The sequence below is a fragment of the Leguminivora glycinivorella genome, chromosome 1 (genome assembly GCF_023078275.1).
Source record: "Leguminivora glycinivorella isolate SPB_JAAS2020 chromosome 1, LegGlyc_1.1, whole genome shotgun sequence".
In the NCBI taxonomy this organism is placed as follows: Eukaryota; Metazoa; Arthropoda; class Insecta; order Lepidoptera; family Tortricidae; genus Leguminivora; species Leguminivora glycinivorella.
In genome coordinates, this window is record NC_062971.1 from 28,714,132 (window position 1) to 28,731,530 (window position 17,399).

The 17,399-nt window shown below is 40.4% G+C and overlaps 1 protein-coding gene across 1 annotated transcript; it reads left to right on the forward strand.

The window, feature by feature from the left end:
• The first annotated feature begins 227 nt into the window (after positions 1 to 227).
• LOC125227011 (beta-1-syntrophin) lies at positions 228 to 13,948 on the forward strand. Its single transcript, XM_048131204.1, has 7 exons — positions 228 to 969; positions 2,532 to 2,726; positions 3,148 to 3,365; positions 3,702 to 3,787; positions 10,127 to 10,383; positions 10,801 to 10,991; positions 11,762 to 13,948. The coding sequence occupies exons 1-7, from the start codon at positions 474 to 476 to the stop codon at positions 11,864 to 11,866; spliced, it is 1,548 nt and encodes a 515-aa protein (XP_047987161.1). The 5' UTR covers positions 228 to 473; the 3' UTR covers positions 11,867 to 13,948.
• The last annotated feature ends 3,451 nt before the right edge of the window (positions 13,949 to 17,399 follow it).

Here is a 17,399-nt window from a genome sequence, read left to right on the forward strand (position 1 = left end):
TGTTTGACGGTGGTTTGACGTTATCACGTTAAACTACCGTCCGTAAACCGACTTTACAGACAACCAATTTTTTATTTCTTATATTATTACAGTTTAAAATATGATTATCGGAATGAAATTCTAGTCATTTTATGGCTATTTTGTAGAGTTACTCATTTTACACAAAGGTACCTCTATAAACGTCACCTCAGTCAATCACTAGCGCTACTGATTGATGCGGGCTAAAATAAAACCATTAATAAAACGAGTACGACAGAGTACGAGATCGTATTGGAGTATACAGAATGACAAGTTTGTGTTGTATATTGATTGTGCAATGAAAATGTATTTCGAATTATTTATTAATATTCCGCTATGTATTAGTTAATTGCGAAGAAAATGGGCCGAGGACTATGAACTAAGTGCGTGCTCATTTGTGTTTTTAGTGTTGCGTAGTTTGATTCTTGCTCATCATAACATAGGTAATTGGAATAATGGTTGAGAACGGCGGTTCGAGCGGGGGCAGCGACAGCCCCAACGCGACTTGCGGGCGGTCGGGCCTGCTGGAGACGCTGGTGCGCGGGGTGTGGTACCGGGTGCACTGCTCCCTGGAGGACGACTACTTCAGCGTGTGCCTGGACGACGGGTACGATGCGACCACAACTCTCAATGGCACTCTCAACAATAACAATGTCGAAACACCCAACAGTGACTTCACCGAAGTGCCGGAAGCGATCGCGAATCAAAAACGACTAGTGCAAGTGGTTAAATCTGACAACAATGGGCTCGGAATATCAATTAAGGGTGGAATAGAAAACAATATGCCCATATTAATATCAAAAATATTCAAAGGCATGGCAGCAGACCTCACTGAACAGTTGTATGTTGGTGATGCTATCTTGTCAGTCAACGGAGAGGATCTTAAGGATGCTACACATGAAGAAGCTGTGAAGGCTCTGAAAAGAGCTGGCAAAATGGTTCAGTTGGAAGGTAAGTCATATAGTCCTGCTAATTAAAATATTTCAGCCAGGTTAAACTAACAAAGTGTAATGTTTTGTCACAGTTAAACTAAATTACGTTGTCCTCTGCTAGCTTATGCTGTATAGTGATTTTATTCAACAAGATAATTTTGAATGAATCAAACCCTTATTTACTTTCAGGACAGAGACATTCAATAAATTCTCTTAAACTTTTTAATTGTTTGTCTAAGCAATTGAGCATATAACATCAAACAGTTCCATTTATATATTAGGGAACACTTACAAAGAGGCCTAAGAATCCCCTTAACTAAAAACAACACCCGTTTACTAGAAAAGGATTTTTTAAATGGGTATAAATTTGTGGGAAGTTATATAAAATTAAACCAGGTTATTAGGAGGATTATTGACCCAACTAAGTGTCACTAAAGTTCATATTAATGTTCTAATAAAAATATTCTAAATCAAATTACCAATTTTGAATTTCTATTTTCAGTGTGTGTGTCCCAGTACTAGTCATACTGGTCATTCATCTAGATTGATCAATTAACTCTAATAAAAGTAATGGCAATTGAAGCTTGGTGAGGTCACTGTAAGAGCAATTCCCGGCAACTTTGTACATAGCCAGGACAAATTTTAATTGATCATATTTTGACTTTCGTAAGATATATACTGGATAATTGATATAATTAAGAAAATATAGATACTAGAGAACCTTAATGACGAAATAAAACTTACTTAAATCTCAATTCATCAAAAAAATCTTGGTAACAAAATAGGAATAATAAAAACAAATTTAACTTTTTCGTTAATTTTTGTACAAACTTTTCGAGAACTGCTGGTAAATGCTTACTAATTATTGCGAGTCAGGAGAGCATATTTGAAGTGTAGAAACATTCATTCATTGAAACATTTTGCTATGTTGTTGTATCTTAATTGACTCACAAAATTAAACATGGTTATTCAAACACATGTTTTATGTATTTCATAAATCATAAATCAATCATTTATTCGTGATAAACAACATACAACACAGTCATATAAAACAATAAAAGCACATTCAAAAGTTAAAAGAAAAAATAAAAAATATTTAAACAATGAACTTCCCTGTTGCAAAACCATCTGAATAAAATTGCAAATAATGGGACTTAAAAATATGAGCCAAGTTAGGGCAAATTATGATGTCACTGGTAACAATATAACTCATTAGTAACACAATTCTCTATTGCCTTAAATTACCTCTCCCTTGGTTCTCATGAATGTGGTTACAATCACTAGTAAGAGTGTTCAGTTCAAAAAGTGGCATAAGTATGGCAATATGAATACATCTACTAAACCTTAGAATTTGGAACTATGGCAGTTTGTAGATGCTCCCTGATGCAGCTATGTGCAGCCAATATTTCAAGAACATTAGAGAAACAGAGAACAATCCGAGACACTCAGCTCAATAACAAAAACTGGTTTTATGAGTTTTTAGTAGTATGCATTTTATTTCCTCTTTATTCTTTAATAGCTGTCAAAATAGTTTTTAAGCAGGCCTCATTAAAAATTAACATTTTGATTTACTTTTTCCAGTAAAATACCTCCGAGAAGTGACGCCATACTTCCGCAAGGCGTCGATCATCAGCGAGGTGGGCTGGGAGCTGCAGCGCGGCTACATGGCAGAGGCGCCGCCGTCGCCGCCGTCACCGCGCCGCCGCCGCGCCGACACCCGCTATGTGCCGCTGCTGATGGCCTGTGTGGCCAAGAACCTGCGTCATCATGACCCCGGTAAATACTATCTCTAGTGAATTATCTCCGAGAAGTGACGCCATACTTCCGCAAGGCCTTGATCATTAGTGAGGTGGACTGGGAGCTGCAGCGCGGCTACATGGCGGAAGCTTCACCGTCACCGCGCCGCCGCCGCGCCGACACCCGCTATGTGCCGCTGCTGCTGGCCTGTGTAGCCAAGAACCTGCGCCATCATGACCCTGGTAAATGCTAGTTAAAGTGCCTCCACGAGCTAACGCCATACTTCCGCAAGGCTCAGTTTAGATACGTACATTTCGACGATACATTCTATATTGATCAAATGACTCATTGTAATGAAACTCACATTCGAGGTCTCGTACCGTGTAAGTCAGCTCAAATTTTTTTGTCAGTGAGTCTTATTTATCGTGCGTGCTTTAAACGTGCGTGTGTGTTGTTGCAGAGGAGCGCACTATCGAGGTGTACTCGCCGGACGGCGTGCACGCGCTGGCGCTGCGCGCGGGCGACGCGGCGGGCGCGGCGGGCTGGCACCGCGCGCTGCACGCGGCGGCGCGCCGGGCCGCCCGCGCCGCGCTGGCTCGCGCGCGTCCTCGCCTGCGCGCGTTGCTAGGCGACGTGCGCTACGCCGGATGGCTGGCGCGCCGCCCCGCTATGGATCATGTAAGTCTCGGTTTTGATACGAAGCCCGACAGTTTCTGTATGTGATACAGTGCGCCGCAGGGCCGCCGCGTTGCTAGGCGACGTGCGTTATGCTGGATTGCTGGCGCGCCGCGCGCCAGCTTGATGTGGATCATGTCAGTGTTTGTTCTACTGTTACTGTTTGACGAGCTATATTTCTTATCATTTTGAGAGTTTCGTAGTCAAACCCTTATACATAGTTTCGACACAATTTTAGTCGTTCAGTTCAGAGTGGATTTTGAAGATGATATGAATATGATATAAGCTGTACGGTCATTTTTGTAATCAGTGGTGAAGTATTGAATTTTTACTTTATAGATCAGCGCATCTGGTGGCTCCGACAGTTCAGACGAAGCAGAGGGATGGCAACCTACCTTTGTAGCTATCACAGACCGAGAGTTAAGGTACAGATTAATTGAGACAGTATCTTTTTGTTATGAATTGTTGTTAAATCTAAATAGAGATCTTTTATAATTTATTGAGAGGAAAGGACAGACGTTCTGACTCTCTAGCATGAATTGCATTTCAACGGTCATGTGACTCAACCACCAACAGATCAATCTGCCGACTAAAGCGATTATACTTATTACGATTTTGGATAATAAGGCCGAACTTAAATATACGGAGTCGTGTCGCACAGTTTTCAATTTATCGTGAAAGTTACATACTAACCCCCTTATACATAAACGTACACTAAAGTTATCGAGCCGATAAAATTCGTCCGTCCCTCACTATCGCACCGATACGTCGAAAAGGGGCAAACGAACTTTATCAGCTCGATAACATTAGTGAAAGTTTATGAATAAGGGGGTACAGATCTGAAGAGCTCGACGTCTCAGAGGCGAACTCCGTGCGTACGTTAGTGTCGGTGTCGTGCAGGCACCTTCAATAGGGACTGAGCTCACACTTTTTTTGCAATACTAAAATTGAACCTTATCACTGGACACTGGTGCAGAAAGGCGTTCTTGTCAGACTAGCAAAAGTGTGTCCACATGAGAGGGTCAAAGTTGGGGCTCGTGTCCTTCTCGCACGTGTGACCAGTGTTAAAGAGAAAAGAGATTACTATAGTAATAGTATTTTTACTAGGGCTCCCGGTCGCGTCCGTGTTTCGTGTACCCGTTGCCGGGTATCCGTTCCCGTGTTACACGAATCCGGATTTCTGGCCCGTTTGGAACGGGTAATTAGGGACCGTGTAATTAAGGTCCGGGTACCCGTGTAGTCCGTGTGTCCGGATCGACGGACTCTAAAAACCCGCGGGTCCGATCCGTTCTCGACGTATAGTGATATTAGTGATGCTTGATGATCGTTCGCGTTCTTGGTTCAAGCGAATATGAAAATCAGTTTAAAGAACCAAAAATGATAAAACCTTAATAACTAAAACGAGAAAGGGACAGCGGAGCAATTGTGACTGGGGGACAAATTTTAACTACTCGATTTTTTTCCATGTTTTACATTTTAGGTATTATTATATAGGGCACGCGTTTTCAGTGGCCTAAATTATTATGATGTCAGAAAGCATGAAACTTGGTATGCATGTGCATGTGCTATGTAGCTTTGACGTTCATAAGAATAAATAGAAGTAGAAACACGCCGAGGAGTCAATCTCTTTCCCCCACTATTATATCCCATTTTTAGCGTTTAGGGAAAAGAGGGGAAACATTGACACTTCGGCGTCTGCGTACTTTTATTTTTTTCTGTTAAGTGTTTGTAAGTTATCTATATACATGTCAAGTCTCATGCTTTTTGTCACACCCTATCCGACTAGCTCAAGTTAAGAACCAGGACTATGGATACATATTCACTTCAAAGTGGTTCCCTCCAAAAAAAAAAAAAAAATACCATTCTTAACTAGGTATTTGTAAAACAGCGCGGCTACATCTAGAACTTTTCAAACAAAAGGTTTGTCCATGTCAAAGGGAAGCCGAGTGTGAGGTTTGAGTGTCATTATTATCAGTAAAAATCACCACGGTTATTGGTTATTGTGCCGCCCACAAGTCATTATTATTACCTTTGTCTTCTCATGCGACGTTAATTCTACTAACTTCTTAGATAAAAACAAATAACTCGATAGTTCAAATACATTTCCTTAATTTGAAAGATATTTATGAAATAAAACTGTGGAAACTGAGTGTCACCCGTTGACCAAGGACGCTGTAAAGTGTTCGAAATGTCGGGATGAATAGTAAATTCAGGATAAGGTCAGTGCGGGCAAGACCGGCATAGTTTATTTGAAATAAAGTTTGAGTGGATAAAACTCTATAATTAATGTAGTCTGGCGTAATGCGCATGGTACTATGAGATAGCAAATATTATATTTTACAAAGCTTTTATAATATTTTGGTGAAATAAGGTACTTTTAAGTCATAAAAATCACATTTTCTCAAACATGCAATGAAATATTGTCTTTACGTTCCTTAAAATGGGCTGGGAAGTATCGCTTTTTGGGCGCAACAACTCGAGAGGACTGTAAAGGGATTTCATATTATTTTTTAGGCCTAGGCCTGCAAAGTAACTTTTTTTTATAAAATATTGTCCTTTAGAGCATTTTTTATTTATTTCATTGTATGTTTGAGAAAAGCACTATACATGCCTCGGCGTGAAAACGGATTCCCGGCCTCGTATCCCTATCCAGCCTCGCTCGCACGCTCGCTCGGCCGTATATACCCACTTGGCCGGAAATCCTCATTTTCCCGGCCTCTGATGTAATGTACTATTTACAAGGCTCGGCGGGTTGACCGTCCTCCCGCGATGAGTACAGAAAGACCGTCTAGTGCTTGTTGTCGCGTAATTTCATATGAGACTAGGTTCCAAAATCATGATCATTGTTATTTTACGTAATAACAGGGCAGAATGTGCTAGATAATTAATAAAATAATGTTAAAATTTTGAACATATAAGCATTTTTCTATTTATAAGGCAAGACCGGCATAAGTCCCGTAGATGGGGTTCATAACCTTTTCTTTTCAGGTCCAGATATTGCATAATACTGTTTTTACAACGAACACCTGCGATACAATTTAGTCACGATATTACAGACTCATATAAATCCAACTACTTATCTGTTTTTGAAACTTTTTTATTAAGAAAAAGTAATAGGATATTAACATGTCGTGAATTGGTTTGGTAACATTTCTTAGCAATGCTTGGTTTTTCTATAGTTACTACCAGAGTTACCACCTACCTGAGCTACCACCTCCGAAAACCTATTGACGACACCCATGACGACTTTTTGTCAAAGTGACAGCCAGCAATGTCAATTAACGGTCGGGTAGCCGTAAAATAGTCGGTCAAAAGTGTCAAAACCGTTTTAAAGGGTACCCATACGGTTGGGTAATGCTGATTATAATAGTACATTACGATACAAGTGCGTAAAAAAGGAAGTTCGAAACGAGTGGCGATAAATTAAAACACGACCGAAGGGAGTGTTTTAAATCGACACGAGTTACGAATTTACTTTTCGCACGTGTATCGTACGACGTTTTTCAGTACAGATGAGCCTCCGAAGTTTCGACCTGGCAATATAATGAACCACTTCTCGCACTAGTGCGTAATAAAACGACCATCTGTACTGAAAAAATAATAACCAACTTGAAACCCTACTCTCTTTTGAAATATTTGTCACCGCATGTTGCACAATCTAATAATAAAAAACCGGCCAAGAGCGTGTCGGGCCACGCTCAGTGTAGGGTTCCGTAGTTTTCCGTATTTTTCTCAAAAACTACCAAACCTATCAAGTTCAAAACAATTTTCCTAGAAAGTCTTTATAAAGTTCTACTTTTGTGATTTTTTTCATATTTTTTAAACATATGGTTCAAAAGTTAGAGGGGGGGGACGCACTTTTTTTTCATTTAGGAGCGATTATTTCCGAAAATATTAATATTATCAAAAAACGATCTTAGTAAACCCTTATTCATTTTTAAATACCTATCCAACAATATATCACATGTTGGGGTTGGAATGAAAAAAAATATCAGCCCCCACTTTACATGTAGGGGGGTACCCTAATAAAACATTTTTTATTTTTGCACTTTGTTGGCGTGATTGATATACATATTGGTACCAAATTTCAGCTTTCTAGTGCTAACGGTTACTGAGATTATCCGCGGATGGACGGACGGACGGACGGACGGACGGACGGACGGACGGACGGACGGACGGACGGACGGACGGACGGACGGACGGACGGACGGACGGACGGACGGACGGACGGACGGACGGACGGACGGACAGACAGACATGGCGAAACTATAAGGGTTCCTAGTTGACTACGGAACCCTAAAAACGGTTAGAGCTTCCGATAATTCTACCAACTTAAATCTGATGATGAATAATGCAGTGTAGGCTTACTTCACCTCTTATCATTTTTCACAACCATGTCACATATATTTTATTTTTACTTAATACTTTTGAATGATTTTAGTAACACCATACGAATCATTACCAAAACTGTATTTCGAAGTTAAAATCAAAAACCGGCCAAGAGCGTGTCGGGCCACGCTCAGTGTAGGGTTCCGTAGTTTTCCGTATTTTTCTCAAAAACTACTAAACCTATCAAGTTCAAGATAATTTTCCTAGAAAGTCTTTATAAAGTTCTACTTTTGTGATTTTTTTCATATTTTTTAACATAATGGTTCAAAAGTTAGAGGGGGGGGACGCACTTTTTTTTCCTTTAGGAGCGATTATTTCCGAAAATATTAATATTATCAAAAAACGATCTTAGTAAACCCTTATTCATTTTTAAATACCTATCCAACAATATATCACACGTTGGGGTTGGAATGAAAAAAAAATCCGCCCCCACTTTACATGTAGGGGGGGGGGTACCCTAATAAAACATTTTTTTCCATTTTTTATTTTTGCACTTTGTTGGCGTGATTGATATACATATTGGTACCGAATTTCAGCTTTCTGGTGCTTACGGTTACTGAGATTATCCGCGGACGGACGGACGGACGGACGGACAGACATGGCGAAACTATAAGGGTTCCTAGTTGACTACGGAACCCTAAAAACGGTACAACTATCATAAGCCAAAAACGTACCTATATATTGATATTGTTTAGACTCAACTTATTTCTAATAAAGCCTAAAAAAGGTTGGCAACTCCTTGTTTATCATATGCCGGTCTTGCCTTTCTCTTTTATGCCGGACTTTCTGACTAGGCACAATTTCTAAGTTACATATTTCAGAACATAAAACTAGAAATTGAGCGCGTTTTGAGTAGAATAATAGTACTAGTCAGAAATAACGGTTATTAAATGACTGCGTTACATACATGATATACAAATATTCCGACTGCTTCTATTTTATTTTATTTTTTTGCGGAACCATGTTGAACTTGATGTTCGAGTTCGAAACGAGAAACAAGTTTATTGTTAACTAGTGTTCGTCCTAGGGATATGTATTGAAGACCAATGGATTAAGGATGAAAAACTACTATACCTCCAGAGGTGTGAGAGGCCTAGATATATAAACAAAAAGTTATAGTCAATAGACGGTCTTTCCGGGTAGACGGTCTTCTCCACACTGACCTTACGCGATATAATCCGTTTCCATAGTTATGTATTTATCTATTTAAGTATGTATATCGTCGCTTAGCACCCATAGTACAAGCTTTGCTTAGTTTGGGGCTAAGTCGATATGTGTAATGTCCCCAATATTTATTTATTTATTTTACAACTATGAGACATAGATATAACTATACTATAGGTGGTATGGTCCCTATAGTAAGGCACCATGAACATTATAAAACAATCAATTAATAGAACTAATATATTTAGTATTTTTCACACAAACCAATACCCTGTTTAGACTTCTATTAGTTACCCTAGAGACAAATAAAGTCCATTAAGCTCTACTTTTCGCAATTGTCTTAAGCAACTTTATTGAAAAAAAAAAAACCAGTAGACTAGTGTGCCTGGCGAATTATGGACCTATAGGAATAGGAATACGTTTGTAATATTTGTATTGAATATCACCATATTATCTAATCTGTACGAGTAGCCTACAACGTAACGGGAACAAGTACAAAAAATATAGTTAACACGTTATTGATCAAAATAAAACGAGTAAGTATGTATAAAACCAATTCGTATTCGTTCGCTAAATTAATATAAATTTTAAATTTCACCTATTTTTTAAATACAAACCGGCACGGCAATAAGTCGATCGGTCCGCCGGCGGCCGCCTCGTGTGTTCAATACCCGAACGGTGTCGAAGTCCGTGCGTCCGGCCGTCCGGCCCCGAACGCCGATTCGGCACTACACGCGCGAACGGCACTACACGGGAACGGACTTCGGCGGGTTTGGGTAGTTCGGACGCTTAGCACCGCCTGGGCTAAGGGGCCGGGCGCACGGATCGGCGGGTAGTAACGAATATCCAGAGCCCTAAATTTTTTACCTGTATGATAACTAAGTTTATAAACTTCTTAAATTATTTTTGTGTTATATCGAGGCAAGGGTATTAACACCTTGTAACGAATCGGTAAGTCATTATTATGAAGCCATAAAACCAAAGATTTCCGCAATTAAAAAAAACTTTAACTGGGTATTAGTAGATTCGGTAGGAACTTCGAATATTGACCGGTATCCCCAAATTATGACAGCGATGACGTCATTCAAACGATTTTGACAGGGGCGATAAGTGCGAGAGGGACATCAGCCCCAACTTTACCCTCTCACGTGGACACACTTCTCGGCCTAACTACTCAATTTAGCTTTATATCTCTGAATGTACTCGTGCAGGTTGTACGAGGCGGCGCCGTGGTCGGCGGAGGCGTGGTGCGCGGCGGGCGAGGTGCTGGGGCTGGCGGCCACGCGCCTGGCGTGGTGGCGGCGCGGCGGAGCAGGGGCCGCGGCGCTCGGCGTGCGCGCCGGCACGGCGGCCGGCCTGGCGGTGCGCGCGCTGCGCGCCGACACGCCGCACGACCTGGCCGCCGTCGCCGGCGCGCTCGTCGACGGCGCGCACCGCGCCGTGCGCGCCCAGCCCGAGTTCACCTTCCGTGAGTTTTCACCGCTAATTATTACTTTGAATGTAATAGGCCTGATCTTCGACTCGCTGTTTTTTTTGACGGTCTTTTTCGATACGGTCTACGAACTTAATTAATTTCCGACTGTTTTATTTTGATTTAATTTTAACTCTTAGGTTAATTTCAGAGAGATACCTACTTGTATCGAAACGACTTTATTTTTATATCCCACTTTCGCAGTAAAGTTCCTACTTAAATTCTAGGGATGCAAACAGTTTAGCTGTTTAAGCGTGAAGTTTATACTGTTTTTATCTGCCCTGCAATAGCGAACAATGCAAGTTTCCATGTTACTATAAACAATCGCTTTCTATAATAATGGCAATAATGGCAATCTCAGTGACAGGCAATTTCGTACCAGCAAACCTGATGGGAGTATGATATTGATTGTAGGTTGCCGTTTCCGCGGCGCGTGCGCGCGTTTATCGCTGGGTGCGGGCGGCGTGTGCGTGTGGGAGGCGGCGGGCTCGCTGGGCCGCGGCGGCGCGCGCGCGCTGTACCGCCGCCCGCTGCACGCGCTCAAGGCCTCCGCCGACGACGACCGCTCGGCGCTGTGGCTGCACTTCACGGATGACGACACCGTGGTGAGTACTGTCTCTAGCCAGTGTTCATGTGGGAGGCTGCGCGCGCGCTCACCGCCGCGACGACCGCTCGCGCTGTGGCTGCACTTCACGGATGACGACACCGTGGTGAGTACAGTGTTCAGGCTGCTGTACCGCCGCCCGCTGCACGCGCTCAAGGCCTCCGCCGACGACGACCGCTCGGCGCTGTGGCTGCACTTCACGGATGACGACACCGTGGTGAGTACTGTCTCTAGCCAGTGTTCATGTGGGAGGCTGCGCGCGCGCTGTACCGCCGCCCGCTGCACGCGCTCAAGGCCTCCGCCGACGACGACCGCTCGGCGCTGTGGCTGCACTTCACGGATGACGACACCGTGGTGAGTACTGTCTCCAGCCAGTGTTCATGTGGGAGGCTGCGCGCGCGCTGTACCGTCGCCCGCTGCACGCGCTCAAAGCCTCCGCCGACGACGACCGCTCGGCGCTGTGGCTGCACTTCACAGATGATGACACCGTAGTCAGTACTGCACTCTGTAGAAAACAACTATTTAGTGCGAGACATGTTGTCGCTCGGAAATATTTACCACAGTAAAAGGACAAGGGAATGCCACATTTTTAACCCTTCGTCAATGAAAACACAGTCCAGTTATTTTTTTTGCTTTGTTTTGTCATAATTTGAACGGAAACTGCCACCCTACGATACATAAGTTTGTTTGCTCTGAATAGGCACTAGCTTAGCGCGTATAAGCGTGACAAAATGTCGCTGAAGCTAACATGGTATTGTAATTGGTCGTCAGGAGCTGGACATGGAGGGCAGCCCGAAGCCGGCCGTGTTCATCCTGCACAACCTGCTGTCGGCGCGCGTGCACGCGCTGCCCGAGGACGCCGCGCAGCCGCTATAACCGCCGCCGCTAGCACCCGTGAGTCTCCCCCACTAGCAGCCGTGAGTCTCCCCCACTAGCACCCGTGAGTCTCCCCCACTATACCCGCTCGCCCGGCAGCTCTGTGCTACGCACGAATTGTTGATTCTTCATTCAGCTCGTTGAATATTGCAGCTTTAGTTCAATCGCGCAGAAAATCTCAAGAATTCCCAAATAGAATCTCGAATAATACTCCTTTGATTTTATGTTTGTTAAGTTTATGTCAGACTTTAAAAATCTTGTTGAAATGAAATTTTTGTGTGCATAGTAATTAACATTGATGTTGGCGACGGCCTATAGGCTACTATAGTGCAATTATGGCTATTATTAATCTATTTTACGAAATTAGCACAACGAGTGCTCAGATTACGAGTAGGATACCTCCGATAGTTACCTACTACTACCGTCAGCATTGTCATTGCACTTACATCGATGATATTTGGGATAATGGCAACAGTAGGGCTTTATGAAAGTGGTGACTATTCGGAATCATTTTATATTATGGTATTGAAGAACTGACAAGTGCTGCTGTGCCATGGTTTTATGTTGTAATTTTATTATTACGTACATGATTTGGTTTATTTTTAAAAGGAAATGACATGCGTGTGTAAAATAAACATAACGTTAAACTTTTAAAAGAAAAACGAAGAGTGGAAGTAAAGTACCCAATATTTTTGAAGCTTGTACCGATGCAAGGTACGTAATATTTATTTTAGTCACATTTTCCGTTACAACACTTCGTAAGTACGATGTCGAACTCAAAATTATATGGTAGTTACTTAGGCACCTCTCTTGCTGGTGTAATTAGAATCTTACTTTTATACGTAGAACGAAACATGTCAGACCTTATGCGAAATAATCGAAACCTAGTTATTCTGCCTATCAAAGCTTTCTTACTAAGTGATTTTTATCTCAGTACTTTTATAATTATACAATATCTACGCTGTAAATAGCTATTATTCTTTCTACGTCTTTACATTTCCCTATTTAAGGTAATTGGTTTGCTTTAATATTTGTAGTGTTCAATTATAAGATATAAGATGTCATAAAAGCTAGGATAATTTTAATTACGGTTAAGATTAATGTGTAGTGACGTAGCGAAGTCATTTGACTAACGACAGGCAATATTTAAGGTGATAAAAAGGTTAGAAATATTTATTTTATTACCACATTTATGTCATATTTTGTAAGCGTACAATATGTAACTGGAGTAATGTATCGGATTCTTTTTATAAACAAGACTTCGCCGGTATTTATTGGATCTAATTATCTCTATAAACGCCTTTATTGATTATAAATGTTTATACTCTTTAACTATTTGTCATTAATAGCGATGTATTTATTGTGTTATATTTGATCATAATTTCACCTCCTCGACATACTGTTTCTCGAATTGTGAATCTCGGAGATTTTGGTTAATGCTTTAATTTTAGGCAGCCGAAGAGGCGTAATTGTATTGTTATTTGTTATTATTCACAAATTTATATTTTACGTAATTATTATAAATAAATCTTAATTACTCGATTATGTGTATAGGCTTGATTGTTATTAGCACTAGATTACATGAATGTTTAAGTTAACCACAATATCAACAACAATACGTATACATTCGTACTTTTGAGTAATTCACGTACAGTCAACCGATCTGAATCCTAGGCCACTGTAGAACCCTTTCACAGTAAAAGTCAAACTGACTTCTATAGCAAATAAAGCAAGGTGTCAATGCGACAGGGTTCCAGAGTGGCCTAGGATTCTAATTGGTTGACTGTACGTAGGTACCTATACAGTAATGCAGAATGAAAAGGGATGCGTGCCTGCGGAATCAATTTATTATAGTGTTTCTGACTATGAAATTATTGGTGTCCGCAACTACCTACTACAAAAATACACATTATGTGTCAAGCCCGGACCAGTGATAAAATTTGATTTGCGTATTATGGTTAATAGGGTGGAGCGAAAAAACACTTTTCTGGAATTAGCAAACCTAATAGTTATCAATCAGTGCCCCTTATTCTATGAAGCCTTTGTGCAAATTTTCAGCTTTTTAAATCAACATCTTCTGCCTCCGCATTAGGGTTGAAATTTTGAACTCAGACAAACCCTAAAATTCAACTTTCAGATAAAAAAAATAATTTCGGCAGTATTATGTTTAGTATATGTTATTGATACATATCATTATGAGAAACTACAAAAAGTTGCGAAAATAGCGTCAAGAATCGCCAAAGTTTGTCTAGTTTCAGTACATTCGCCAAAATAGCCGCTAAAATACTGAAAATTGGCGATTTTTACGCTATTTTCGCAATTTTTGGTAGTTTCTTGTAATAATATGTATCAATAATGTATACTGAACATAATACTGCCGAAAAACATTTTTTATCTAAAAGTTGAATTTTCAGGTTTGTATGAGATTTTCAAAATTTCAAACCTAATGCGGAGGCAGAATATGTTGATTTAAAAAGCTGAAAATTTGCACAAAGGCTTCATAGACTAAGGGGCATTGATTGATAACTATTAGGTTTGCTAATTTCAGAAAAGTGTTTTTTCGCTCCACCCTAATGGTTAATTGATAATTTAAAAGAACAGCTAACAAACTACTTGATTGAAAGGTTGTTAAGTATCAAAAGTAACGCCCAATAGTAACGTAATGAAAATACAACACAGTTTTCTTTGAACAGTCGCGTTCAGTTACATCTGCACTGCCGGCTTAGCCAATTTATTTAGTTACAAGAACGGCTTACCAATAACGCAGTCTGGCTCTGCCGCGCCAATACGAAAGAGCTATAGAGATAGATAGCGACGAAAACGATATTATCGTAAGCGTTTGTGCATTTTTTCGTACCCAGATACACGAACAATAATATCTATAGGTATAGCCAAGGACGATATATACTGGGACTGACAAAGCCCATACAAAAAAGTGTACCCCTCAAATGTAGGGATTTTTAGGGATAAAACTAGATGGTGCTGTTTCGCAGTGGATGGAAGTGGGAAAAATCATATTTTCCCCAAATTGGCTACCGACTGGACACCACAGATTAGCCGGGGCAGAGGTAGGCCAAAGAAAAGATGGCGGGATGACCTCGACGCATTTTGCAGCGACTGGCCAGAGCAGGCGGCAAATCGTGGTGAGTGGCGGAAGAAAGGGGAGGCCTTTGCCCAGCAGTGGGACACAATTATAGGCTAGGGAAAAAAAAAATTTTTTTTGCGTGTTTTTATTTTTTTATACGAACAAATGAATTTCATTATTTTAATTTGATGGTATCACGTCAATACACATTTAGAAAAAAAAAGAATTGTGAAGGCATCATTATAGGTGGCGCTGGTGGTGGTGGTGGTGGTGGTTAAGATCGAGGCGCGCTAAAAAAACGAGGTGCGATTTTTAGTATGAAGATTGTCAATCCTGTATAAAATCATCCTTGGTATAGCTGTGTTCAGATATATTTGGTCGCGTAACTGTGTAAATGTAAATAAACGCGACTGTAGGCTAGCGTGCAGAAAGGCGATTTTAGTTCGAATAGCTTTTGCATCGTGTCCAGTCCACGTGTGTTGTTGAAATTGTACTGTTAGTGTTTTATTTGTGTATTAATGTATCTGATGTTTTAAACCTATTTTAATCAAGTGTTTTCTTCAACATGACATGTGCCTGTTTGGTTTAAAAATACATTAATGTTATGTACTTATATATGTACAGTAAAGCGCTGTTAATGGGCATACCGATTATATGGATTGTTAGTCATAAGTTTGCCTAAGTTACCATGACATGAATTCCATTTAAATGTTGTAGTGATGTCCTAAAATGACCTCGGAACTAACAAGTCATAAAATGGCCCTTTATAATATATGTTAATTTCTTATAATAACAATTAGTTATTCAGGTAAAATTTACTGTAAGTTATTTGAATCTTAGAAAGTACTATTACTATATTATACTTCTACTAATCTCAGACATATAAACGATCATAAAATATACTTTGGACTAGATGTCACCAAAAACGTTAAAGTTGAAAATAAGAAAATTTAACTGTAGGTATATTTAGCAAAAAGTGACTAATAAAGTAACCGTCGCATACATATAAACCTATCTGGTCTAATGTCGATTTGCGAAATAAGGTTGTCATTTATTTATCGTATGGCAATTCACTACATATATAAAATGTATGTTTGTTCCTGAGTCATGGATGTTTTCTATATATATAAGTATGTATTTATCTATTTAAGTATGTATATCGTCGCTTAGCACCCATAGTACAAGCTTTGCTTAGTTTGGGGCTAAGTTGATCTGTGTAAGGTGTCCCCCAATATTTATTTATTTATTATTATTATTTATTTAGTTAAAACTTAAAATTTTAAAGTCTGTAGGTTATGTAGGTACAAACACACGCAGTTTGTGTCAGGTTTTTAAAATCCCTTAATTAACAAATAGTGCAAAAAGGACACTCACAAATAGTGCAAAAAGGACGGCCTGATGGTCGCTAGTTAAATAGAAACATGAAACAAAAATCGTCCTGAATCTGAGCAAAACTTAAAAGATTTTTTTTATGTGGCTTTGGTCGTCGATTGGTTTTTATCGTCCAAGGCGGCTAACCCTCAATACAAAACAAAAAAAAACTAATAAGATAATGCAGAAAATATTCGCATACCTACACATTATTAATGGCTCTCGGTAATTATTTGTCAGTTCACACGAGGTGTAAGTACTGTAAGTATAATGAAATGATTGCTTACATGTCTGAGATATCCCATAAAAAGTTACAAATACCTACATATTCGGTATTGAGAATGAGTCTCTACATAATATTATAAGACCGACTGAAAGTGTAAGAGTTAGGTTACCATACCCCTAGTGACTGTGTGAAATGTTGCCATATCAATGTTTAAGTTAAGACTAAAGGTGGAAACCCATTACACCATATCATGCTATGACCGTGCTATGAACGTGTCAGACAAAAAAATATTCTTTGTATTACAAAGTATGAGGCTATGCATACTAGCCCGTTCCATCACCGATCATACCCGTAGCGTGCCATGCACGGACCGTCAAATATTGTCGGCGAGGATATTTTGCCGGTGTCGAAACGCTCCGTGAATGGCACGCAACGGTGATAGAACGGTGCGTGCAGGCGGTCAAACGGGGTATAACCGCGTATGGTGACCGTTTGAAGCACGTTATACACGCGTTGTCATACTTCTTTCAGTCACTATACTCGCCTATGCTACGGGGATGATACGCGGACACTACGGTCACTATACTCGTCTATGCTACGGGGATGATACGCGGACACTACGGTCACTTAACTCGTTATGCCCGGATATGAAATGATGTGGACACGTTGTAGTGGGCATAGCCATCCGTGTCGCGTTACATTCCGTGCCTGACACGTTCATAGCACGGTCATAGCATGATATGGTGTAATGGGTTTCCACCTTAAGACATAATCTTCTTGTAATCTATGTAGAATTTCTACTGATGACATTCCTTCGTGAGTAAACGATTAGTTTTTTTTAAATTGTTGTA

Coding starts and splice junctions, on each gene's coding strand:
- LOC125227011 (XM_048131204.1), top strand. CDS start 474: ATGGTTGAGAACGGCGGTTCGAGCGGGGGCAGCGACAGCCCCAACGCG. Junction 970..2,531: donor CAAAATGGTTCAGTTGGAAG/GTAAGTCATATA, acceptor TACTTTTTCCAG/TAAAATACCTCCGAGAAGTG. Junction 10,992..11,761: donor TCACGGATGACGACACCGTG/GTGAGTACTGTC, acceptor ATTGGTCGTCAG/GAGCTGGACATGGAGGGCAG.